This window comes from Plectropomus leopardus, chromosome 9, assembly GCF_008729295.1.
Source record: "Plectropomus leopardus isolate mb chromosome 9, YSFRI_Pleo_2.0, whole genome shotgun sequence".
Classification (NCBI taxonomy): Eukaryota; Metazoa; Chordata; class Actinopteri; order Perciformes; family Serranidae; genus Plectropomus; species Plectropomus leopardus.
Genome location: NC_056471.1, coordinates 26,062,264 through 26,089,453, shown reverse-complemented (window position 1 = coordinate 26,089,453; position 27,190 = coordinate 26,062,264). Strand labels below are relative to the sequence as shown.

Here is a 27,190-nt window from a genome sequence, read left to right as displayed (position 1 = left end):
GCTGAGGGGACAATGGAGTTTTCCTCTATGTGAAACCGGGAACAACAGCAACACTTATCAATGGTTTTGCTACAGAATTGATATCCTTTACAATGCACAATATTCACAAACAAAACAATTTTTTAATGCCAGGCACATTTTCCCCACAAATACTTAATGCTAACATGTTAACTTTGCTGCTATGTTGGCTCCAGTTGGGGAATAATAATGGTAAGTAGGTCTGGCTGTTTTTGTTTTTAGTGTTGTATTTAATTTTTCTGATTAAGATGATTTGGTGGTTTGGCATTAGAGAATCATATCCAAAAAACATTACTTTTGTACCATGATCACAGCAAAGGGCAGTTTTATATACCATCAATATCAATATGCAATGTGAAGGTAATTTTATGAGGAGGAGCAAATCTTGGTTATCATCACTATTTCACAGTGGCAGCTAAAGTTGAATCCCCTCCTCCTCCATCGCCCTCCATCTGTCCTGCATCATGTGTGTGAATACAGAAAAGTCTTTATTAAATGAAGCACAGGTATATAAAATGTGATCTCACCATGGTTCTTCTAAATATTTATGGGGACAACTATTTATGCTGATTATTTCTCATGGGCACAGGTTCAAACTGCAGCATGCAGTAAAAATTTCAGACTCCTGTAACGGCTACATTGGTACTGTATGTGGCATATGGTGCTCGCGAATGCCGCAGTCCACTGCAGAAACAGCTAATGTTCTGGGCTTTTCCATCGTAAAGTGAAGTGAAGCAAAGAGAATGAGGATGAGTGAATCTAACCCACAAACACCTTTTACGGGCTTTAGGTGGATCATTGGGATGCATGGTGCATAGTCAGACACAGAGAGAAGGAAGAAGGGGAGAGAGGGGGAAGAATGGATAGATAAAATAATGGATGTATGGATAGGAGAGATAAATGAAAAAAGACATGGACATAAAAAAGACAGATATGGAAAAACATATAAAACTAAAAAGAAAACTATAGAGAGAGATGAAATGTGTGCGAATAAGGTGACATCATTAACATTCAGTGATTGGAAAAGCATTTCCCTCACGCCTTGTCATGATGATGTTAAACACTAAAACACCAGTTGCTTTGTATTTGTGCATACACGCAAGTGTGTTCCCTTAATAGGATAATTCAAGACTGCTTCTGTGCATTTGTGACGGCTTCAATCGATGAATAAATAACGTGCTGAGTGTCTAGTTAATATTCATGTCTTGCCACATCATTGGTCAATCCTACAAAGACACTGCCTGCGAGTGTTGGCGCTCGCTCAGCAGGCGTTCGGTGAGAATATGTCTTTTAATATTTCGCCACTGTCAGAGCTCCAAAACATCGGTCAGATTGTCAGGAGTTCCAAAATGCTGTTCCCGTGTAATGTAATAATTATAAATTATATATCAGCTTTCACTGCTGAATCAAGCAGCACGTCAACCTTCCATGACAAAGATGTGTTTATTGCTTTGTATAGCTACCGGTCTGCTGTTTATATTGTCTGCGCTGCTTTGTTTTACTGGTGCAGTTTCAAGTAATTAGTTCCCCCTGTGAGCTGCCTAATGAGGCGTGGATATGTCGCAGAGCAGTGTGTGTGTGAGTGTATGTATAAGCGGGTTCTGCCAGTATAGGCGCTCGTTAGGATGACTTGAGATGATTAAGCTGAGCTGCTGTACCAAGAACGGATTTAGTCACCTGTCTGACAAAGAAAGAAAGAGAGTGGAGAGTAGTGAAAAGAGTGTTTGTGTGATAAAAGAGCAAAATGATCGAGGAAAAGACAGACAAGAAGTGGGAGAAAGAAAAGAAGTACAAGCAAAAAGCTGTCAACTTGGCTATATTTGCTAATGAAGTGCAGGTATGAAAAAGAGAGATGGAGGAAAGGGTGGAGGTGCAAACCTTTCCTGTCATTTTCCTAATCCCTCTATCACATTTCTCATTTCCCTTTCTCTCTCTCCCACCAGCCTCTTTCACTTAATTGTATATCTGTGTCACTCAGAATTAAATTTTTGCCTGCCCCTACACCGTCTCACTCCATTATTTCCTCCATCCCATCTCCATTATTTTACCTCCTCTCTTTCTCTTTTCCTTTCCCCCCCTCGCCATCTGTCTCCCCCATCAAAACAAGATATAACACTCCCACCCAACAGTAGATTTTCCCCTCCTGCTCAAGAAGGGAAAGTGAAAATATATAAAACCGCAATTTTCAGATTTATGTGTCACAGCCAGAAAAAATATAATCATGACTGTGTGGAAAGGGTATGGGGAGGGACAGGGAGGAGAAATAAGGAGGAGGAGAAGAGGACAGAGGAGGAAAGTAGTGGTTTTGCTGTAGAGATGCATCTGAGAAAAATAAATTATCTCATTATCTGCATGTGCGCTTATCTTTTGTTTGTGTTGTGCACAGAGATAATAAAGCTAGGTAGTAAAACAAATACAGATAAATAACAAATGGGTCTTGTTTGTGTTTCAGGCTGCTGAATGCCAACAAAATTAACTGTTTGAGAGTCAACACCTTCCAAGACCTGCAGAACCTCAACCTGCTGTCGCTGTACGACAACAAGCTGCAAACCATCAGCAAAGGACTGTTCGCCCCTCTGCGCTCCATCAAGACTCTGTGAGTAGATTCAGGTTTTTCACAAACTCTCAAGTCAGAGACAATTAATCAGCAACTATTCTGAAAAGTGATGTATTGTTTTACTCGTTCTTCATTCACATTTTTTTCATTCCTCTGTCACATGTGAAAGAAAATTGAATATCTGAAGGTTTTGGTCTGTTAGGTGGACAACCAAGCAAATTGAAGACATCACTGTTTTTATACATTTCTTAGACCAAACCATTAACTCAATATAATGAATATGTCATGAAAATAATTGTTAGTTGGTTTGTTTAAACTGATGTTTAAATGTTAGAATCAAGACAGAAGGAGGAGAGAGACAAACTTACTCACATTGGGACAAGACATGTAACACTGGGATGTTTTGAACACTTAAACATCTTCCTTTCTTCTGTTTCAGCCAGTAGACAGCAGTGCATCTCATACAGATGCTATAGGGTGCCTTGTGCATCAGTATCAGATACCAAGGGACAAGGTGATATTTGATGATCTTGGAATGATAAGTGGTTAAAAAAACCTTGCTTTGTGTATGCTAGAGAATTTTCATGAAGGAAACACACAAGCAGTTTCAGCCTGGTCTCACTCCCAGGGTTTCAAAAAACACCACTTGGTCAGATATGGATGTACAGTGCATCCTTTAGCATCCATATGAAACACACTGGGCTTTCAGACAACTCCAGTCTGACCCATTTGTGTCATTATTAGATGTTCAGAGCGACAGATGTAGTGGGAGGGAGGTGGATGTGGAGGTGGATGTGGATGTGTCCAACAAGCACAGGACTTTGACCCTGGAGACCTGTGTTTGTATTCTGTGTTAAAATTAAAATCGGCGTTTTTGTTGTTTTCACAACAATCGTTAGTTGTGTGAGTCGTTAGTCACTTGTTAATCATGTGAGTCAACTGACTGCAGCTAACCAACACCATGTTTTTTTCCTAACCCCAACCAAGTAATTTTATTGCCTAAACCTAACCACGGATCCCTTGAGTTAAGACAATGCAAATGGCTGCACCCGACGTTGCTTCTGCCCCTGCATCAAACTATAACAAGTAACGAAGAGATAAAATTGGCAGTTTAGAGCAACGAATGTAAAAGTATCGCTGTGTTTTATTTTGCATCAGTCAGCAACTGTAGTAACTGTGCGCTACTCTTCTTTTCCTGTCCTCTTACAAACACATCTTCCTCTCTCGCAGTCATCTGGCCCAGAATCCCTTTATGTGTGACTGTCACCTGAAGTGGTTGGCAGACTACCTGTTTGACAACCCAATTGAGACCAGTGGAGCGCGCTGCAGTCACCCCAGAAGGCTGGCTAACAAGCGCATCAGCCAGGTTAAAGGCAAGAAGTTCAGGTGCACAGGTAGGAAATGAGTTCACACAAACACACTTAAACACACACACAAACATGCAGGGAGTCTCCTCTGAGGCTAATATAGACTCATTCTGCAGGTAAAAGGTAAAATGTCAAGATTCACAGGTAAAACATTATAAAAACGACATTTTAAAACACACATGTTGGTTTATCTTTGCAATTAGAAACTGATGACGGTTTACTGAACACACATTCACATATACAGTCTGTATGTCTCTCTGTGGTTGTATTTTATTACTGTTATTTCCTTTGATACGAGCCATGGGTCTCACTAATTACAACACAGAACAATTCAGTACACTGAAGCAGCACAATAACTAACTCAGCAGGGATTGGCCATAGACTGTGATCGCCCACTTGTGTAAGCGTGTGAATCAGTGTGTGTGTGTGTGTGAGTGTTTATGTTGTTTTCTCTGTCTTAAACATTATGCCTTTTTTAATGGATCACTGGAAACATTCATTTTTAAAATCCCCTTTCAGGTATTTTACAAACTGTTTGAACTGCGTGAGAACAGTCGTAAGCAAAACACTGGTTTAAAAGGCAGTGTAGTCGACCTCTGTCAACTTTATTAGTTCCAACAGTCGCTTTAACCACACTGAATGGGTTTGTCATAAGATGAGATAATCACATAATAGAAATATTAGAGGAGGAAAAATGGTGCATTTAACTCTCTTTAATAAGCAGCAGCAATCCTTTGATTCACTGTGTAGGTGTCCTGTGTTTGTTTTACAATGAGCAACAAAGTGGTTTGTATAACAGCAGGTATTTCATCAGGAAACCACCTTCTGTCACTGATATTTTGTTTTATTTGGAGTGTAAAGAAAAAAATGCAACAGCAGATGTAACATGAAGCACACAAAATATTTGGGGGGAAAATGTTTTTCCAAGCACCAAAACAATAATTTCTTTTAGTCATTTTAGTTACATCGGTGTGCTGTAAAAAGTGTGCCTGTAAGACTAATCAGCTATACTGGTTTTACACAAACATAGAACTGACTCCTTGCCAGAAACACAAAAATAAACTTTCTAATGTGTAACAAAATGAACTGAACCACACTGCTTGATGGAAACAAGGGGTATTAAGTGATATATATCACAAACTGGCTCAGACAGCGTGTCAAGTAGTGAGCCCATGCAAGGTTATACTTAAAACAAACAAGTTATCCAACTGAGTTTAACTCAAAATAACAATACAATGAGTAGATCACCAATATGAGTGATGCATGGATTTGTGTCATCTGTAGGAATAAATAAAGAATAAACACATGGCCCAGCTTTTATATCCTAAGCACCCAGGAGAGCCTAATAAGCTGACAGCCCTCTCTTGTCAGCCAGCTGCCTGTTAAGTTTGGTCACAACAGCCCAAAAGACAGTTGGAGTGGTGTCACATATGTGATTTCCTTCCCTGCTGTCCTCTAAAATGTTTTTTCCCTGCCTAAACTGGGCATGCAATAAATAGCACAACCAATACTATTTAATGGTGAAGGCTTTTATCCAAAGTGCTTTGCAGTTTAGAGAGCACATGCGGTACATTTTTAGCATGGGAGGTCTCAGTGGTGAGTGAGCCTCAAATGTTAGTGCTCTGCCCATGGAGCTAATCGAGATAACGAGATTAGAAATGCTCCCAAAGCTGGTTGTGGCGGTCCTCTTTGCTTCAGCCCTTGCTGTCTGCCGTCCCATGCCTCTCCTTGCATCTCCTCTTCCTCTCTGGACCTGTGTGGACATATTTCGCTGTTTGGTGGGCAGTTCTCTGGTCCCGTCCCCTTCCTGTGTGGATCTGCAGCTGTCTGTTGCCTCTCCTATCCTGTATGGACCCTGACCCCCTTGACTGATTGGTGCAGCTCTCTGTTGCCCCACCTTCCTCCTCCTCCTGTGTGGACCTGCATTCTGATTGGTTCGTGCAGCTGTCTCTTGTGCTTGATCTAACCATGTGGCCCCGCCTACTGTGGCATCACATGGTTCCGTCAAGCGCCAGGGACCGCCCAGCACACACCCACCTGCCTCTCCCAGCCAATCACACGCCTTGGAGCAAAAAATTAAGAGCTCAATACTTTACCTCTGTTTGTTTGCATTTATGTGTAGGGCTTCGGAAACATGGGACTCCAACTGTGGTTGAAATAAGAGGACATAGAGAAATAATCTAACATCAAAAAATTTTAATCAATAACAAATATCAAAAATTCAAGTGTTTCATGACACATATATCCGCCATGAATCCTCCACTGCCAGCATAAATTTGAGCTCATTTTTCTCAACAGACTCTCCCACTTTTCCCATTTCTTGTTTTCCATTGAAAGTACTGACAAGTCTTTCACGTCTCAAATGCTTGTTTTATGTGCAGTCACACCAGATTTTTCTTCTTTCTTCCCTTTCATTTCAGTAAAGAGCAAAGCTAGACATACTTGCTACAGGTTCAATCTGATCCAACTCTGACACATAAAATTGCAAGGTTCTATAACTTAGTGAGAGAGTTAGGAGTGAACTCTCACTTAAGTGATTTTGAAATTTTGTTTATATTCTTGCATTATTGCATAGTAAAATCGCACATGCTGCAAGAGAGAGGGACACTCTTTGTCGGTAGTGAGTGCAGGACAACAGGCTGTACCTATAATACCTATAACAAAGTAATGCGCCAACATTTTCACAACATTATCACGAGCCAGTCATTTGTATATAACTTATGTATTGAGATGCGCTGATGGGAGTAAAGAGGGAAGACATATAAAGAGAGGAAAGTCCACAAACAAACACAGGACTTTCCCCCAGGAGTCTGGCGTTCATGTCCCATGTGAAACCAAGTGACTTTGAGTTATTTAAAGGTACGTTGTCACAATGTTTCTTTTCCTAAACCTTACCGTTGTAAGTTAATATTAAGTACGTAATGTAACGACCCCCATACATGACTCTTCTCCTTGACCTGACCTACGTAACTTTGTGATAAGTACGTAGCACGATGACACCAGTTATGGGGTGCTAATCATTAGATTTCTTTCAAAGTGATGTATGTGCATAATAGTACAATATTATGAATTGTTGTTTGAGGTTACTGACAGTTAAGCGTTTGGTAAGCTGTATACCTACAATTTTGTGGACAGCTGTTGTTAGCCCCCTCGACATGCCGGCTCCAGCAGTTTACTTTCAAAGCCCTCAACCCATTTGCCAGAGTAAATGTTGGCATTGTTTCCGCAAACCATGGATAATGTATACTTGTACATTTCAAAGCAGATTTATTGAAACTTTGCATTTCTTTACCTTTCAGTTGTCAACTCTATGTTGTGAAAAGACTGTGGTTAATGTGTGGTCAGGTTTAGGCACAAAAAAAAAAAAATTGGTCAAAATCTGTTTTGTGGCAACAAACACAGATGGAAATGTCTCAACATGTCGTTAAAAATACCCACTTTTGTTTTTGTTGGTGTTTGTGGTCGGCTGCTATTTGCTGCTTGGCAGCCTTTGTCACACCATCCACCCTCCCTTCCTCCTCCTGATCAAACTCTGTGCATATAAATGTAATCTGAACTACATAACAGTGTTGATATGATAGGTATGAAATGTAAAAAAATGTAACATATCCAGTTTGCAGAAATGTACAATGCCAAAATTTTATTGTGGTAACTGGGCTGCAATATACCGACACTTTGTCCCACCTGCGAGGTAAAATCTGGTGTGGCCGCACCTGTATACCTGCTTCCACTTTCAAATCACCAGCAGTGCTTCAGTGGTTAGCATGACTGATCCCTCCACCTCTCTACAGCCAACTTCACCCTTTTCTGCCTCAGCTGAGGGACTTCAGGGAAAAATCAGGCTTTAACGGCCACATAGGTTTCCTCTGTCTTTCCTTCTTTCCTTTAGTATATAAAAACATGCCCACCCCAAACTCTTTGCTCTCTTTTTCCTTTCTCTCCTGACTCGCTCCGTTGCTCTTTCCTTTCTGTCAACTTGCCAACCAACTTGGTTTGTGGCAGCCCAGAGATATCAAATAATCTGCCACTAAAAGGAGCTAACCAGCCAATTCTCTCAGCAGATAGACATCATTCAAAAAGCAGTGATCATTTACTGGGTTCAAATTAAGGTTCTTCATTGCAAATTACCCCTCAGTAGGTGGCCTCACTTCTTTAACAATGACGAGCAGAAAGCATTTGAGACATAAAAGGTGCGTGCCAGGAAAGAGTGGAGACAGTGGATGAAAGAAGAGCCAATATAAAAGCAGTCTGATAGGAGGGTGGTGAAATACAGAGAAGGTTCAATTGACAGAGAACAGATAGACGAGAGAGTTTTGAAAGAGAGAGAGAGGTAATGATAACCGTGAGAACAATAAAGAGCGTACGTGGTGTACAAATGCAAGTGCTACGTGATGTAAACCAGCTCCGTTCCACAGGCTCTGGCAGTCATAAATAATATCTGCTCAGATTATATCTAAATAACAGAAGTGGTCTCTGGCTCACCTTTTAAAATAAAAACATCCGGGGTTAAACCACATTTATCAACAGAACGATTCCATAAAACCGCACGGATATCTGTTTGTTAATTTGATTTACTGCATCAGCCCGGTGCATCCTCCACAGTACAGTACTGCAGCAGCATGCCGCCTGTCCTTTTTTAATAGATGAGGTAGATACAGTTTACTCATGTCTTGCAAATGACTGGTTGAGAATTATACAACCTTTGACAGCTGAAATTAGAGCAAAAGTGAAATTTTCCAAACAATTAAACTCAAATGAGAAACACTTAAGACAGAGATTGATAAATGGAGGCAAGAGTTTTGACGTGGCTGTATATTTATTGGGATGATATGTTCTGTATAAGGTTTACATAGGATCAGGACACATGTAAAAAAAATAAAAACATTTTTAATACGCCTGCAGAATTTAACATTCAGATCTGTCTGTCTCTGGTCTTTTCTTTCTCTCTTGCCCTCCATTTTTCCCCTTTTGCTTTCTGTCTCCTTCGGTTGACCTACTTTACCTCGCCATTCTTCTTCTCTCCCCTTTCTGCCTACTGTCTACCCTTTTGTCTGTCCTCCCATCCTGTTTTTTCTGTTTCACCTTCTCTCTTCTTTTGGCCTATCCCTCCGGCTTTCCTCTGCAGGTCAGGAGGACTACCGCAGCCGTCTGAGCGGGGAGTGTTTCCAGGACCTGGTGTGTCCGGAGAAATGTCGCTGTGAAGGCACTGTGGTCGACTGCTCCAATCTCAAACTGACCCGTATGCCTCCACACATCCCCGAACACACCACAGACCTGTAAGTCACCCTGTGTTTCCTTTTTACATGCACGCACATGCTGTATATTGTATTTGAACACATGATGAAATATCAGATTGAGCGCCATGTGTTAGACTGCTCTAACCTGAAACTGTAAACCACCACACATCCTTCAACATGCCACAGGCTTGTCAAGAAGTTTTTCTCTTTCTCAGGCACACACCAAAACGAACAGCCTTATACACATGGAAACATGCAGTCATGCACGGGCACGGTCTTCCATGCAAACAAAGACATGTACATATGCAATGCACGCGCACACGTCTGCCTTTCTCTCTCTGTCTCCCTGTCTCTCAGAGCCGTATCATGAATGTCACTTTTCATTTTTAGCTCTCAGACCAAAATGCCTCTCAACAGTCTTTTCCATCTCCCTCAAAGTCCCAAAGGAGCCATCATCATGTCTGGTGAAGGGTCTCACACTAGAATACTGAGCAGTCCCATGGATCATTCATTTTACCGCTGAAAAATGGAGAGGGAGTAACAGATAACACGCAACAGGAATACCATAATCTGATTGAGAAAAAGGTTAAAAAGTCTGTGTGTGTTCAGAATCTGCTCGACAAAATCAACATCTTAGCATGTATGAAAGCGGTGAAGTACCATGAAGAGGAATTATCATAATACAGGTGTTCATAATTGATGTGAGCTCAAGAAAATAGAGCGTAATTTTAGATGTCTGTGATGTGATTTAAAAGGTCAAAGACTTAAAAGAATGCTCATAAGTCATAAAATACACACCGACCTAGACCAAAAACTGGATTTATCATCCAAAACTGCGACACAAGAAAAGTGTGCTGTCGCTAAAATCAGCCAGCTCCATTATACTTTCAGCACCTGCACTTGATCGAATATTCAATAAGCTAATATTTCCACACAGGAAATGGGAATCCAGCCAGAGGCAAGGTTTTACCTAATAATGCTGAATCACTTCACAGCTTTAAAATGTAGGTGAAGGATGTAGAGCTTGTGCTGCTAATGGAGAATAGCTGCAGAATAAGGGACCACTGCAGCATCCAGGCAGATGCAGGCTGGTTGCTTAGGGAGGTTAGTTGTATAATGGTGAATTCAACCGTGGCTGCCACTTTAGATAACTAATAATGCCAGTATCCCACAGACCATTAGCCCCCGATTCCTCTTTCTCTCCTCTCTCTCTGCTTCTGTTTCTCTGTGTGAGCCCTCGTATCCTCCCTCCTTCCCTCTCTATCTGTTCCCAAAGGTGCTTCATGTCAAAAACATAAACTTTGTCCTTTATGGTTGGTTAGAGGGCAGATCAAAGTTTTATACTTTTTTCGACACCCTCTCTTTTTTTCTTGCCTTAAGAACATAACTGACCAGTGGGGTTTTTGAAGGCCACACACACACACACACGCCGCCAGTTGTGCCCCGTGTAACCTGCCTTATCAGGGGAAATCAGAGGAGGTTGTGGCTCAGCTGAAGGCTTATATATTTTCACTCTCTTTCTCTCTTCTGTCTATCTTTCTGTCTTTCCTGGCGACTCTTCCCACTAGCCACAAAAATCCTTGACAACGGCCTTAAAAGTGTTCAATGAGTACAAAGAATTTAAGGGATTCTCTGCTGTTTTTCAACCAGCTTTGTATCATATCAGTGTGGGCGGTATGTGTAAATGAACTGCAGTGAACTTCCGCATTTTCAGATGCCCGCCACCATAGACATGAACAGTATAGATGTGGAACAAGCGAGAGCTGTTCCCCTTTCTTTTTCTCTTATAAACTCAGACCAAAGTGAGATTTAATATTAAAATTAAACAACTACAAATTGTCCTTCTGCAATTTTACATGCCTACCACCAAATACTGTAATATAAGAATTAGTAAATAAGAAGTGGGTGCCATTCTGTTTCCTGTTTTGTGTAAAAAAATTTGATCAAACAATAAAACGTTTCAGTCTTGATCAAATATAAACCGAGATTTTGTTGCGGAGTTGCCTGTTTCTGGCCTGAAATGTCTTCTGAAACATATTTTAGTGTCCTGTTTGGCTGTAATCTGAGATCACTTGTTACCAGCCAGGTACCATATTGTGTCCTATGGAGAAACGGCCAAGCTTGCATTATATTATCCACCAGTCGAGCATTTATTGGGCGAGCTCAATGTATTCTGGTAGTTGAAGGTTTTCTACCTTTTTAGCAAAAGCAAATGCCACAGCTCTTTTCCTGTGTTTATTTGTGCCTTTCTACTGCATGGACATGCTGATTTTATTAAAATAAATAAATAGATAAAAAAAATCTTTCCAGCTATGAAATACTTGTGAATGTAATTATGTCTTAAAAGTTATAAATTAAAAATAGTGTGTGCACATTAACAGTGCAGCCCTCAATCATATGCTGGCTCCTGGAAATGGTACTCAGCAATCACAACTGTGAGATGATCTAAGATTTTTGTTTCAAAATGCTCTAAATTTAGCTGTTAAGTGTCGATGCTGAATATGTGATTACAGCCTTTGTTTGATCTATACTCTTATAGATATATAAATGCATTTAACAATATGAATGTGAACCCAGCAGCAGCTGTTTTCGACGTGTCACTGATTCACACCGGACTTTGCAACATGTTTGGCGTAATCCAGGTGGATCCATCTTTTAAGTCCCCCTATATCTCATTAGAAAGTGTCCCCTCCAGCTGAACTTTCACTTTCTTCCCCCCAATTCCTCTCTCTCTACCTCTTTTACACACACACTCTCTCACACACACATACACAAAGAGCATCCTTTTAGCAACGCACTTTTAGTACAAATTACCTCAATAAAGCAGATGTCGAGCTTCCTATCTCTCAAACTGTTTTCTCTCGGCTTGGGGCAGTGTGAGTATTGATGGCTGCATAGAAAAGATTCATTGCTCTTGTCTTCTCTTCTCCAATATGTTTAATTATTCTCTCCTCCCCTCTCTGGTTCTGCGGCGCATCATACTTCAACAGTCACTAAAGGCCTCTTAACCTTCATGCGGTCATTGCCCCTCTCACTTGCGGCCTTTCTTGCTCCATCTCGTTTTGTGTGTGTGTGTGTTTGTGTGTTGACTTCCAAGCAGTTTGTTTCATGGAAGAATTAATGTCTAACTCACTCTAACTATCTTTCTTTAGGCGGTTAAACGACAATGACATTGCCGTGCTGGAGGCCACGGGGACATTTAAGAAGCTGCCTAACTTGAAGAAGATGTACGTAAACTTTTCATTTGCTTCTCATTTATGTTTGTTCTTGCAGTTATTTTTTATAAAAGGGATGTCCTGATGACGTTTTTTTGCCCCCGATCCCAATCCAAGTCATTTAATTCTGAGTATCTGCTAATATCGAGTCCCAATCCGATACGTCTATTTTTCCAGAAAATACAGCCGGACAGTGCACACTTTGAGTAAGCTTTCTTAAAGTTATTAAAATCAATCCAATGTTTACTCCATGCTTGACAATGTGAATAAATATATAGCTCTATTATTACTATTATTATTATAATTATAATTAACCTTGACCTCTGAACTCAAAATATCTGGACGAAAATGGGTTTAATGGGTACCCATGAGTCTCCCGTTTATAGACATGCCGACTCTCTGATAGTACCATGCACTTTATTTCTGCCATTTGATTAAAACAGTCTGGTAAGAATTGCTTCACCCTGTCAATATAGACTTCATTCCTGTTTTGAAATGCAAAATAATAAAATTGAAAAAATGGGATTAATTCTGCTATTACTTAGAAATAAACAATTGATCATTTGACAGCCCTAGTTTTAATCTTATGACAGATTTTAATGACACAAATCATGAACTCGGTAAGCTTTTTATAAACTAAACTTTAGTATTATCTTTTTTAACTTGTCACACATTTTCACAGTTCATACTAAATAAAGGAGGTTAAGAGGACCAAATATGTGAAACCTAGTTGTCTCCCTGTTCTATATATCCCCAGTAAAGGGAGGAAAGAATAGCATTGCAATCACAAAATGACTGAAACACCAACAGATGGACCAGAACAGATGGAAAAGGAGCATGAACAGCAACAAGGGATGCAAAAAGTTAAGAGAGAGAAAGGAAAGGAAGAATGAAACAAAGGAAAGGAAGGAGGGGAGAAGTTATAAAGGAAGGATGAGGACAAGGGAGGAGTGTGAAAAACATACATGCAAGCGGGAAGAAGGGAAAATGGGAGAGATGTGATCGAGGGAAGGAAGAGGAGGACAAGTTAGAGAGGAGGAGGAGGAGGAGGAGGAGGAGAGAGCTGGAGAGTGAGGAAGGATGGGTGGGAGGTATGGAGGAAGCGAATATTAAATGGAAATAGAAGATGGGCCTTCGGTTCAGATTTACAGTCACTCCTTATCTACAACCTCCTCACTGTGTGTGTGTGTGTGTGTGTGTGTGTGCGTGTGTGTGTGTGTGTGTGTGTGTGTGTGTGTGTGTCAGAGCGAGATAGAGAAAGACAGAGCAGAGACCAGAAGTTGATTTATTGTAGAGGAAATTGCTAACCATCTAGCAGTGTCACTGACGATATAGATTGGCCAGCACTCATTTCCATTTTCCTTCCCTCATCTCCTTCCCTTTCCTCTTCATCTCCTTCTCTCCTCTACTCGCCCCACATTTTCTGTTATCCTTACATCTGCTCTGTTACTTTTTATGTATCATCTTCTTTTTTTAAGTCCATTTGAACATCTAATTTTTTGATCTCTCTTCTTGTTTCCTCTCCTTCATCTTCTCTCCTCTCCTCTTGTTTTGTCCACCTTTCCCTCTTCTCTCCTTGTCTCCTCTCCTTGTGTCCTTTCCTTTTCCTCTCCTTGTGTCCTTTCCTTTTCCTCTCCTCTTTTCCCTCTCTTGTCACTTTTCCTCATCTCTCCTCTCCACATTTCTCCTCTCCTTGTTTCTCCTCTCCTCTTCTTGAGTCCTCTCCTTCATCTCCTCTCTTAGTTTCTCCGTGTTTCTCCTCTCCTCCTGCTCCTTCTGCTCCTGCTCCACCTCCTCCTCCTCCATAAAGCTGATAAGAGGAAACAGAAAACTGGCTATGAATGAAAGCTACAGTAGTTGCGATAGCTATCATCTCAAGTTATTGTCTCTGTGGCCAAATGCTCTCTTTTCATTTTCATTTTTCTCATTTTGTGCGCAACAAAGAGAGATAGCGATCGTTTTCAGTTCTCTGTGACCACTTGTCTCATTTTCTTTTACGAGTATGAGTGTGTGTGCACATGCGTGTGTGTGCTCTATAGTGTAAAGAGTTATAGTGATGGCTGTAAGCTGTTATCAGAATATCTGTTGTACAAGACGAGGACATTAAGATGAAGGAGGGAAGAGTTAACATTTATTAGTTAAAGGGACATGATTGATTATTACAATTAAAGTGGGAATATTTTGTGTGTGTGTGTGTGTTTATGTGACACTTATTTGCATGTGTGGTTTTTCTGGCCTTCTGGAAGACTTTATAGGGCAGAGGCAGAGAAACTTTATATTGAAACAGCAAAACTTGTGCATCATATTTTTATTGTCCTTCCTGCAGCAACCTGAGCAACAACAAGCTGAGGGACATCCGTGACGGTGCGTTTGATGGAGCGGGTGGAGTGTTGGAGCTGCTGCTAACGGGGAACAAGCTAACTGGACTGCAGGGACGCATGTTCAAAGGCCTCAGTGGACTAAAAACTCTGTAAGTCTGGTTTGCATTAGTGTGTGTGTTTGTGTGTGTGTGTGTGTGTGTGTGCATTCAGTACTATATTTCTGTGGTATGAAGTCTGCATTGTGTTATTATCAGGCTACATTTAACCCCACAAATTCAAATGTTCCTCCCATCATTCTGCAGATCTGTAATGCTAATGATTTTGAAATATGTAACTGCATGTTTTTTCCTACAACGAAAAAAAACACTTTAGAAAGAACAAAGCAGATGCCCCTGATCCAGGAGTGAATAAATGTCAAAAGCAGGAGCTATGAAATAACCTAAAATCTGTGTTAGCCTACAAATGCAAAAGACTGTAACTTAACAGAGTGTAAAACCAAGAAAAATAACTTAAAAGTTGATTTGGTGTCCTGTTAAATGAATTGTATTCATAATATTGGACAGGTGGCAAGTCTTTAATTTTTTTTTTATTTTATTTTTTTTTTAAATCTTGAGCTCATACCCTCATTCGGAAACTAATTTGATTGCAAAATTATAAAGGGGTCATGTCAGAGAACCTCAGGTGAAATTAGGGGATTCTGCTTTGGTTATTTCAAAATGATTTTTTTTGTTTGTTTTTGGCAAATACACTGCACTGTTGTTAAGAAAAAAAAAGCACAGGAGATGCTGGATATTTGTCCACTCGATAGAGCAAGCCATGTACCAAAAAATGTCATTTTTGACCAGAATGACATAATGATGCTCCACCTTTCCATTGCAATACTTTTAATGATTTATATTTTAGCTGTCTTGTTCATATTTCCTAAACTGTGTTGTCATTTGACACCTTTAATCATGCAGACTGTGACACACATCTGATTTACGGCGGACTTAACTTTTCTCTTCTCCAGACTAAAAATAGAGGACCAGGGTTGTTTACTCACTCGCTCTGAAATCAAAGCTAATGACAGCATATTGTTGTTCCTCTAATTTGGGCACCCACCGTCAATAGGCTAGCGTCCAATTAGGGGTTACAGGATAGCATACAGAGTCAAGAGCTAATGTTGTCTGTGTATGCTCAGTAATGACTAGCTAATGCTATCATGTATATATTTATATGCCGGCTAATGACTCTCTAATGGCATCATGGCTGTCTCTGTATTATGTTAAGAGGCTCCCTGCTCCAGTAATAGCCTTGCTAACTAGGTTAGCCTGTCCCAGAGATTGCTAATGCTAACTAACTTAGTTAGCCTTGTCCCACGTGACCACATGTCAAAAGCTAATGTCATATTACAGACTCTGTCACGGTCGTCCTGTGGGGACTGGTTTGAATTTACCCCCACTCTCTGTTTTATCTTTTGCTTTTGACTGATGTAATAGAAAATGTTCCAGCTCCCCCTTTGTGTCTCTTTTTATCCACCAAAGTATCTTTTTATTGAACTGTTTTTATAAACAGTTTCAATAGCAACCTTTTCCTGACAAATAGTCAAAACTGCCAGTCACAAACATTTCTCAAGTAAAAGAAAAATGAAGACCATAATAAATTCTTGAGTCATCAGTTTAACCCTGGATCGACATCACATTTCTTGTCCTCCGTTCAGATGCCTTTTACAAGCTATATGACCCTTTGAAAACTCAGCAAACTGGTTTGATTTCTTCTGAAAACATGGGGAAAAGCCAATGACTAACTTGAAAAGATATGTCCCAAAAATTGTAAGAAACTTTACCTAAAAATTAATTTAAAAAGACAGGAGGATTATTAGAAAACTGTCCAAAAATAGGGACAAAATGTAAAGAAAACTATACCTTTATAACTACAATACATTTATATTGATTGTCTTACTGAACTTTTTTTCAGCACTTCTTCAAGGTCATGTTTTTGTTTGTTTTTAACTCTTTTTTTGTTTATGTTCAAGGAATTTTCATGTAACTTTTTTTTTCTGTTATTGTTTTCGGGGTGTATGTCTTGTTAAGTAGCTCGTTGCCATCCCCCTGTTTTTAAAGAAAATATTAGAATACATAATATAAAATAATTTTCTCATGTTTCAGTGGGTTAAAGTTTAAGCTTTAACAAAACTGATTTGAGATTTGGGTGATGAGGTCTTAGCATGAGACCCTGGAGTTTTTGCTTTAAAGATTTTATTCTCATCCCTAGTCTTCACGGTGAAGCTAAATTTGCAGTTACTTTTGGCTTTTTGTTTATTAAATAGATACTCTGTGTGTGTTTTGCAGAATGCTGCGGAGCAACCAGATCACTTGCATTGACAACAGCACATTTACGGGTCTGAGCTCAGTGCGTCTGCTGTCGCTGTATGACAACCGGATCTCCAGCATCGCCCCAGGAGCCTTCTCCACCCTGCACTCCCTGTCCACCATGTAAGTGTCAGCTGACGGCTTTTCTCCCACCCCACACTGCTTATTTTCTCATTTTTATGTTTTATTTTTTCATCAGCATCCTATTGTTCTCACTATCTCTCAACGTGTACCACAGTCTCTCTTTAAATCTGGCAGAATCTTCCCTCTTCTTTGTGTCTATTTTTTTATTCATCACTCCCTTCCTTTTCCTCTTTCTCTGTCTCTACCCTCGAATTTTTCAGAGTCTAGCTCCGCTGTGGGAGTTATCTACCCTGCAACACACACAGTTGCACACATGTTGCTCTCTGGACACTGTTCTCCTCACAGATGCTCTCCATCATTATCGACTACATTGGTCTGGATCCCAGGACATTTGTTATCAAAGCTAAATATATCTCAGCATCTGCACACACAAACACATGCAGCATCTGCAAGCTTGTTTTTATCCTCCCGAAGATGAACACACCTGCTGCAACCAAGACATGAATTCTTGGATGGTGTATTCATTAATGTTATGTGCAGTGGTGGAGGACGTATTCAGATCCTTTTCTTGAGTAAAAGTACTAATACCACACTGTAAAAATACCTTGTTACAGGTAAAAGTCTTGCACTGAAAATTGTGCTTAAGTTAAAGCGATAAGTATAAAAAGTAAAAGTAATGCAGGAAAAAAAAACCTAGCAAACAAAACACAACAAATAATCAAAACTGTTTAAAAAAAAAAAGATGAAGAAAAAAACACCCCAAAAAGGTCAAAATTGTTAGAAAAAGAAAACACAAAAAAATTATAAAAAGAAAATTTAAAAAACAGTCAAAATTATTTAAAAACAATAGGAAAAAACAAACTAAAAATTACATTAGAAACACAATAAAAAAGAAAAACCCAAAAAACAAAAAAAAAATTTTTTAAAAAGGCCAAAGAATACCCACAAAATTATAACAAAAAAAATAAATAAATAGTGAAATGTTTATCAACTACATGGCAATTAATTGTCGACTGAGTGATTAATTAACTAATTATTGCAGCAGTACTTGTATTTTTTAATTTAATTTGTATTCATCATGTTCTATAAACTCTTCGTATATTCTTTTGTGCAAAAATCTTAATCCGTATAGTAGCTAAAGCTGTGAAATAAATTTATTGAAGTCAAAAGTGCAATATTTTGCTCTAAAATGTAGTGGAGTAAAAGTATAAACTGACTTGATCAGAAAATACTTAAGTACTGTACTTGAATAAATATACGTTGTACATTCCACCCCTAACTATGTGTGTGTTTGTGTGTGTGTGTGTGAGTGTGTGTGTATTCAAGTACAGTACATGTGTGTAAGGTGTTGACCAGTATTCAGCTTGTGCAGAGAAATACAGAAACAAGTACCATGAAGTAAAGTTACAACAAGTATTAACCTGCCACATAAGATTATTGTTAGGAAGGAGTGTGTGTGTGTGTGTGTGTGTGTGTGTGTGTGTGTGTGTTTCATCTTCAATCTTCTGACCGCCCAGATGTGAAGGTTGTAAATAATAGATTTTTTCCAGTTTAATAAAACATTACAGGTTGATTTTTATATCTTTTTTTCTTACTGTGAACACACAGACATGCCAAGCTAAAAAAAAGTCTCTTCACATCCTCTCTACTCTCTTTGTCTTTTCCTCTGTGCTTCCTTCCCTTGTTCTGCCTTTTGTTGTCGCTCTCTGTCCTGCTGTGTACCTGTCATCTTCGATTCAAGTTCTTACTTGAGTCTTTTGGGAGGAAAAGTGGGAGACAAGAGACGGAAAATGGAGATGGTGGAGAGGGAGGATGAATGGATGCGTAGTTGCATAAACTCTGGTTTGCTCAGAGGGGCTGATGGTGATTATCACTACAAAAATTGGACATATTATATTACCATCATCCCTGTCATATTTATTGTTCATTCTCTTTAAAGCCTCAGTTTTTCATTGTAACACCTGAATTTGTATGCAACACCTGCCTTTTTTATTTCTATAGCTTCCACTCTTAACACTTTCTCTGTTTATTTCCTTATCTTTGCAGTTTTTCTCCCACTCCTACTATTTCTAATATCAGTCTCCATTTGTAGTGCATTGTTTCCCAATAGACTTTGTCCGTTTAATTAAAAGATTAACACATTGTTAAGGAAGGAAGGGATTTAGCAAAGGTCTGGTTGCCAGGCAGTGAGGTCAATTCATTACAAGGAAATGAGGAAATAACTCGTTCCTATCTATAGCAGCGCCCCATTAATATTGTAGCACAAACAGCAACATGCAGGCTTGTTAGTTCAGCAGACACAGTGGAAGACTTTCCGTCACCTTCACGTCTAGATATGAAATGGAGGCACACCATCGTCATTAAAGAGACACGTGTGAGTCATCAGTAAAATTTCATTCCCTAATGTCCTGTACGCATTTAAACAGGCAGCTTTTTCTCTGTGTTTTGGCCTGTTGTCCCACACGCAAACTGCATTTTAGGTCAACAAAAACAAAGGCTTTGTAAAACTCAGCCCAGAGTGAAGATTCTCAGAACATCTGTTTTTTGTGTTGACAAAAAATGGGAAATACAGAAGACCCTCTTTTCACCGCCTTTTCATTTTTATACAGAAGCGAACAATGCAGGCGTCGTGCTGCTCCAGTGTGTAATTTTAGACAGCAGACCGGTATCACAAAGTAAAAGCGGTACGATCGTTGTGACATTTAAAACAGCAGTAGTGTGACATAAAACATACGAGTCAGCATTGCTTGCTTAACAGTAATTGTGGCATAACATGGCAGTAACAGGAGTTTCCTGTCTGCTCAGACGGAAAGGTCGAAGATATAGTCGCTGATTAACCTTGCGTTCGCAATCATGTCTGGCTGTGTCTGGCTGCGTCATGAGCATTTTTGTATATATAGTTGCCTCGGATACCTCTAGAGGGCAGAGAGAGCTCAGGCCATATTTAACTACTAGATGTGTGGGATGTAAACAACAGACATGGCGACACTCGAGGTTACTGTCATGTTAATGCTGAGATCAAGGCAGAAAAGGACACAGTGGCGAAAACATCGGTGGAACGTAAGGCCTCTAAATCAAGCCTGTTGGGACGACGGGGAGTACGTGTCTCTCGTGCTGCCAATGTGAGAGATTGATGATGAAAAGCATCACCAGTACCTTTGCATGCCTGCTGCTGTTCTACACTGCCCCGTCGCTTCTGTACATACTGCATCTGCTGCGTCGCTCACATTTTTTAGGATGCTCACAGCCGACGCACCAAACCGACACAGGGGACTCGCGGCAGACATCATGCGTACGCCGAGTTAATAGCAAGTGTATCTCCGCCCTAAGGAGCTCTGGACCTCATTGTCTCCCTAATTTGCGTACATTTTTGGCTGCTGCCCTCTTCTTTGACGTATCTGCTAAATGCTGCTAGCTGCTTTTAAATCTCACGTCGGTACGTCACACACATGAACATCGTCAAAACGTCACACCCATCCGCTTCTGCACCTGCACCTTTCACACAGATTTGGTGCTGTTACTTCCTCCAAGACAACTCTGTCCCCCATTCCTCAATCGTACCTATAATAGAGAATGGTGATGGTACATTGTAAAAGGGGTTGATGTTTTTGGCTCACAACATCAGAGTGTGCGCCTTCATCTCCTTTGTGAGACATAACAAATGATGTGACATTTTGTGCAAAGGCGGACTTGACCACAGTAGTGCTGGCTCTCACCTCGCTAACTAGACGTTACGAAGTTTACACATTATTGTACTGTTACTCCATACTGATGTGCGGAGATGTCGGAACGAGCGTCAGAGGAAGCCTCATGGTAATTTTTTCAGGCTTTTCATTGGCCAACACCCTCTTCTTCTCTGTGTGGTTACAGTTATATTGTAGCTTTTTGGCTCGCCGTGCTCTTTACAGCACTTCAGTTGTGTTTTTGTAATTTTAATGAGACAGAGATTTTTTTTAAAACGGTGCTTATGTGGACAAGAATTATTTTGAAAATGATTGGCGGGGGAAATAAAAAGCAAACAAAAAAAAACATGTCTGTGTGGACGTGGCCTAAGTTTTCCTCTTATATTTTTTTGAAGGAATAAATCTGGGAAAAAATAGTTTCTAAGTAACCACTAAACTGTATTGAATGTAAAACGTCAGTGAGCTGAGCAGATAATGTAGTGGAGTACAGCGCCTGTCTGTGTGCTGCTGCTGAAGCCTCCTCCAGTTTAAATGTGGTTCAGCATAAATATTACATGAGCAGCGTTACAGAAGCAACAAAATGCAATGAGGGCTGATCAAAAAAGAATAAAACATACAGATAACCTTTTCTCTTTTCTTTCTCTCTTTCACAAAGTCTCATTCTGCCACCTTTCCTTTCCATTCTCCATCTTTCTTCTGCTTCACAAAATGAATAAAAATACCTGATAACCTTTTCCTTTTTGCATCTCTTTTGTTGCCGTTCTCTCCCCGTCTCTTTGTCTTCCATCAAAATGTATTCAAGTGTATTACTGACCAGAAAACAATAGTTATATTTGTGCGTCTGCAGTGTATAGTATAGCATACAAACTGTGAATTTTATTATTGGGAATAGCTCTTGAAATAAGCAGCTGATAATCTTTTTTTTTTTTTCTTGTGTCCCTTCTTTGTTGTTTTCGTAAGCCACAGTCTTATTATGGATCGTGTCTGTATCTGATAAGAATTTATGCAGCAAAATTTTTTTATGGGGGCAAAATTCAGGGAAAAATATTTATTAAATATATATATTTTTTTCAGTTATAACTTCATTATATTGTCTATGTGCTTTTACTATAATTGCACAGCAACATGTTCAAGAAGCTTCCAACATTTGTGTCTGTTTCTTGTTTTGCATTGACCCTGTTTCTCTCTGTGTCCCTTGTTATTTCCATAGTAACCTCCTGTCCAACCCATATGTGTGTGATTGTCATTTGGCCTGGCTGGGTCAGTGGCTGAAGAAGACCAGGGTGGTCAGTGGAAACCCTCGCTGCCAGAAGCCAGCCTTCCTGAAGGAGATCCCCATCCAGGATGTGGCCACCCCAGACTTCACATGTGACGGTGAGCTTCTCTCTCTCACTCTGCACGTACTCCGATGTGAATGTTGTCTTTTCTTTCTGGCTCCTTTAATATAATTAGAGATAACAGAGTTTACTTATAAACAATGCTAAAAGAGGATTAACACTAAATTTAGATAGAAAGCAACACTTGCAAAATGTAAAGGATTGGTTTATGAAGTTCTGAGGGGTGTTTAGTGTCCTAAAACAATGGCTGCACATCCCTCAGAAAATCCTAATTAATATTATTATTAATGATAATAATAAAAAGTGCAACTGCAAATAAGGTCAACTATGAATATTTCTATCATGAATTTTTGAGCAACGATGGTTTTATATTTGAAAAACTTTGCTCAAGTTGAGAAAAGTGTTTCAAAAATCTGTGACGTCATCACAACGTAAAGTACATGAGCTGAGCGGTAACTCGCAGGCGGGGCGAGCAGGAGAAACACTACCGTGCATATTTATTGGGCACAAATATAAATTTAAGGAAATGAGAAAGGTCACACTCTGAGACCTGAAACAGATGACATGTGTCACTCAGCAGCCATGTGTCCTGTACAGATAAGAGCGCGAGTCAGGTGATTGAAAGGTACATTAAATGTGTCTTTGAATCATGTTTACTCTTCCCAATTACTGAATGCATTCTGCATTTTCTCAAGAAACACATAAAGGAGGAAATTTCCAAAGGAAGGTTATTTTATGTTTGGTGATAAAGCCCAACACAACTTTTAATAAAGTTTTTTTGAAGTCTCTTTTGTGAGGTGTTAAGGTTGGTAATGGGAGGGAGGAAAATAAGCCTAATGAAGCTGTGAAATTCCTGGAAATTCCTGCTGCAGCGGAGCATCGGGTGGTGAGAAAAAGGTCATTGCAGAGTGCTATTTATAAGGCTACAACTGAATTTTTACATCTACAGTGAGCGCCCTAATTGCCCTGAGGAAAATCAGTTGTTCTCATGATAATTTAACTGATGTCATGATGAAATTTAGTCATTTCCTCAGGGACCTCAAGTCTTCTGCGTTGCGTCGGACTGAAGGGAACACATCTTCAGTCCTGATTCTCGTCTCTTTGTGTCAAACTTTAACAATCCCTCCAGACGCTCATTGCAAAACTTCCATCATCCCATGAAGCCAGCAGATACACGCACACACACAGCAGGGTTTTGTGAGGACAGAATGATCACAAACTACTGGCAAACAGCAGCCGTAGATGACATCAGCTTGTGGTTTCGACAGTGACGTTGCTGTTACCACGGCGATCCCTGCCTATAGCGACTCAGGCCGTCGTCTTAGCCGCCAAGTTTGACGCCACAGACAAAGTGTGGTCTGGCTCTCCTGTCTATTACATCTTTGTTTCTTTTTCCCCTTTTTCTTTCTTTATAGCGTTAAACTTTAAACTCCTTCCGATCCCTCTTTTTTCTCTCTTTCCATCTCGCTCTCTCTCTCTTTCTCTCTTTCTCTCTTTCTCTCCCTCTCTCCCTCTCTCCCTCTCTCCCCCTCCTGAGTTTCTTTGAATTCATTACACTTTTCTAATTTCCTGTAGCTGTGCTGCAACCATTTACTGAAAATGAGTTTGGAAAGTAGTTAGCCGGGCTTGGCTCGAGTAAGGAAACTAAGATGGTATCAGATCTTAATATTCAGTCTTGAATCTTGCACACGCATGCAGGCACGCGCGCACACACACACAAACACACACACACACACAGGATCTACCTTTACATTCACGAAGCTGTGCAAAAATAAATTTGAATGGCTGATATCACACTCAGGCCCTTGTACCTCTGTCTTTATGAGGACCTGACAGCGGCCACATATGTTAAAACTGGAGCTTTGCTAAAGATAAAGACTTTTGATCACTATTTAACTGTCTTTTATGACATTAAAGGAACACTTCACTCACAAAATTACCACATGCATAACAATTAGTCATGCAGTGTTCCTTTGAATTTGTGAAGAAAACTTTGTTTATCTTGCACGGCTTCACAGAAAATAGCGGTTTTATTGATTTATTGATTACTTAAGGACCATGTTCACAACAGCATAATTATATCACATTATCTGTTGCCATCTAGTCGTACGTGTTACTTCCCGAACACATGCATTTTCCCTTAAACCATACTATTTAATCTGGTAAATGGACTTTGATGGACTTCTATAGCACTTTTTCTAGTCCTTCGATCACTTTAAGTGCAATACTTTATATAGGTATAGTTTGACCTTGTGAACCTTTAGTTCAATATGGATTCTTTTCATATCATAGTCTAACAACTTTTGCGTGGTGATAGAAATCAAAGATATGGATTCTCACCAACATTAAAATGAATTATTCTTTGGCTCAACACCCAACTGTCCTCAAAGGTTTAAAGATATCCTGCTGGCAGTCGGACAAACAAACTACCGAACAGGGGCAACACAGCCTCTTGGCGACGATTAAACCTGCGCACTCCGAAGGTGTAAATCTCAAGCTGGTTCTCAAAAGAATAAAAGCAAAGAAACGCACACACACATAACCAAGGTCCCCATGACCGCTCTATTTATAGTTGAGTAAAATGACTGTTAAGTTGTCCAGAGGCAGCCGGGGGAAAGGTAAAGTTAATTGAATTTGTGAGAAGATATTTAGCGCACATTTGGATGTTAGTTCAATCAGCCGACTGTGGAGTGAGTCAGCCCACGGCTACACCTCCCCGTGGACTCTAGAGCTAAACACATCAGATAAGACACACACACATTCACTTGCACACACACTGATCCACACACAAGCATGTAAGTGCCCGTTTGCTCGACATTTAGACACTAGCACAATTAGAGAACTACAAAGTGAACGAGGAAATGGCCATAGGACAGGAGGGAGATCGCTATTTAACAAACTAAATCTGCACCTTACTCATGCACTTACACTTACGCTCATGCATGTACATCATCGCAGTCAACGGAGGCATATTGGCACAAAGGCACAAATTTACAACCACATATGAGCAGAAAAGAGTATAAACTTTCTCATTCCTAATCTTTCATTCTCTCTTCACACACACACACACACACACACAAAAAAAAAACTCAAGATTGCCTTTTGTTATGATTGGCTTTGTGTCCAGTCGTCATTATCCTTCATTATGGTTTTAACTCAGCTTGTTTTACATTTGGGACCGCAGTTCAACTATTTACACACTGCAGCGCTAGATTAAAGCTTTTTGTAAAAGTGTGCGTGTGTGTGTGTGTGTGTCAGTCAGTCAAGGAAATGGAGGGCGTTTCAAGCCAAGAACAACTCTGTGTTCTGTGATCCTTCTTATCTCTGAGTGTTAAACGATTACAATCACTCAGATGTTTTTTGTCCCCGCCATATGTTTGTGTGCACATGTGCGTGTGTGTGGAACGTAGCAGCACAGCCTGAACAGTCTCTCTAACAGTACAGCTGTTCACTTTAACTTTTTTTGTTTTTTTAAAAAACAGTTTTTCCACAGCAAGACTAAAGGCAGCAGTTTAGAGACGAAAAGCAAGTGGCTCGTTCCTGGATCTTAAAGGGCCCTGACAAACCCAGCCGTTTGCAGGCCGTCAGTGAGTTTTTCACCCTTGTTTTTGTGGTGTGTCCCTGCACAGTTGGGGCTTTTCTGCCCTCGTCGGCTGTTTTTGGTGTCGGAGATAGCAGAGCACAGTGGTGAGTGAAATCCCTCTGATCGTTGCGGCAGCAGCCATGGGTTTGATTCCAACCTGCAGTCCTATGCTGTGTGTCCCGCTAAAGTTGTCCTATCAAATAAAGGCAAAAAGCCTCTTGAATCCACCTTGTTGGGCCTCCGGTTTCCCATCTTGAATGACGAACAGAGACTACTGCTGCCTGCTGGTATGGAAAGTTATTTCCCCTCACACAGGTGCAAAATGTATGACCCTGTTTGCTGTTGGCTGTAGTCTCTGCGGTGTGTTCAAGTGCAACGTTTTGGCCGAGAAACACACAAAGTGAGGCGCCTCAACAGTCAGACTTCATTGCCACCAGTTCTTTGATGTCTGTTTGGTGTATCTGGGCCTTAAGAAAAAGACTTTGCCAGAAGAATATGATATAATGCAGTGTTAAAAAGGACATTTACATCTTGACATGACAAAAACAATGCAGGCAGTACAGCTGCAGAAGACTGCAGATGTTTCAGCTGAGTTTGTTGCTGTATTTTCATGACTTTGCAAAGTTATTCCAGGCCGTCCGATCAACATCTGCTCAGTGTTTGTCCAGAATCATCTGAGGGTTTTTAATATCACTCTGACCTGCCTGCAGGTTCTGAGCCAGATGCAGAACTGCACACAGCAGTGAAGCAGCCCCTCATTTGATATGGATTGTAAAGCACTCTTTAAAAGTGCTGAGTGCAGACTTGATTGGAATTGACCAAGTACTTCACTTACAGTTCAGTCGTTATCTTTATGCATCCCTCTATTATTCTTTCGTTGCTCTCACTTTTCTCTTTCGCCCTAACCTGCGTCAGCCTCCGTCCCCTCTATCCGTCTCACATCCTCCTCCATTTTTCCTCCCGCTGTTGCTCTTTTTCTGTCCCTCACCTCTGTCCCTTTCTTTAATTTATCTGTCCTTCTCTGTGTCCCTCTTTCTCTCGGTCTAATGTCCCTCTCTCTGTCTCTTTTCCCTCCCTCTCTCTCTCCAGGTGCTGAGGATAATGGTTGTCTTCCTGCGTTGGGTTGTCCTGACGTCTGCACGTGCACAGACGGCGTGGTGCGATGCAGCAACAGAGGGCTGCACTCTCTGCCCAAGGGCATTCCCAAGGACACCACAGAGCTGTGAGTCACACGTGCGCGCGCACACACACACAGACTGAAACAGAAGGATGAACACATTCATTTTTTGTTCAAATACACAGACATCAAAAAGCCAGTGAACATACCATGGGCATTTTTATCAATGCTTACTCTCCAGTAACGTGCAGAGTCACAACCACACACACACAGTCACACATTGCTGCAGTGCAATATTGATGCAGCAGTTTGCCCTCTGC

General features: G+C 40.4%; 1 protein-coding gene across 1 annotated transcript in view; it reads left to right on the top strand.

Moving 5' to 3' along the window:
* The window catches only part of slit3 (slit homolog 3 (Drosophila)), a 339,417-nt gene that overhangs the window by 259,178 nt on the left and 53,049 nt on the right, over positions 1–27,190 (top strand). Inside the window, exons 13-20 of the mRNA XM_042492991.1 lie at positions 2,471–2,614; positions 3,806–3,969; positions 9,068–9,218; positions 12,332–12,406; positions 14,721–14,864; positions 17,046–17,189; positions 22,044–22,207; positions 26,843–26,975. Coding sequence (XP_042348925.1) covers positions 2,471–2,614; positions 3,806–3,969; positions 9,068–9,218; positions 12,332–12,406; positions 14,721–14,864; positions 17,046–17,189; positions 22,044–22,207; positions 26,843–26,975 — 1,119 coding nt within the window. The remainder of the gene's footprint in view (positions 1–2,470; positions 2,615–3,805; positions 3,970–9,067; positions 9,219–12,331; positions 12,407–14,720; positions 14,865–17,045; positions 17,190–22,043; positions 22,208–26,842; positions 26,976–27,190) is intronic.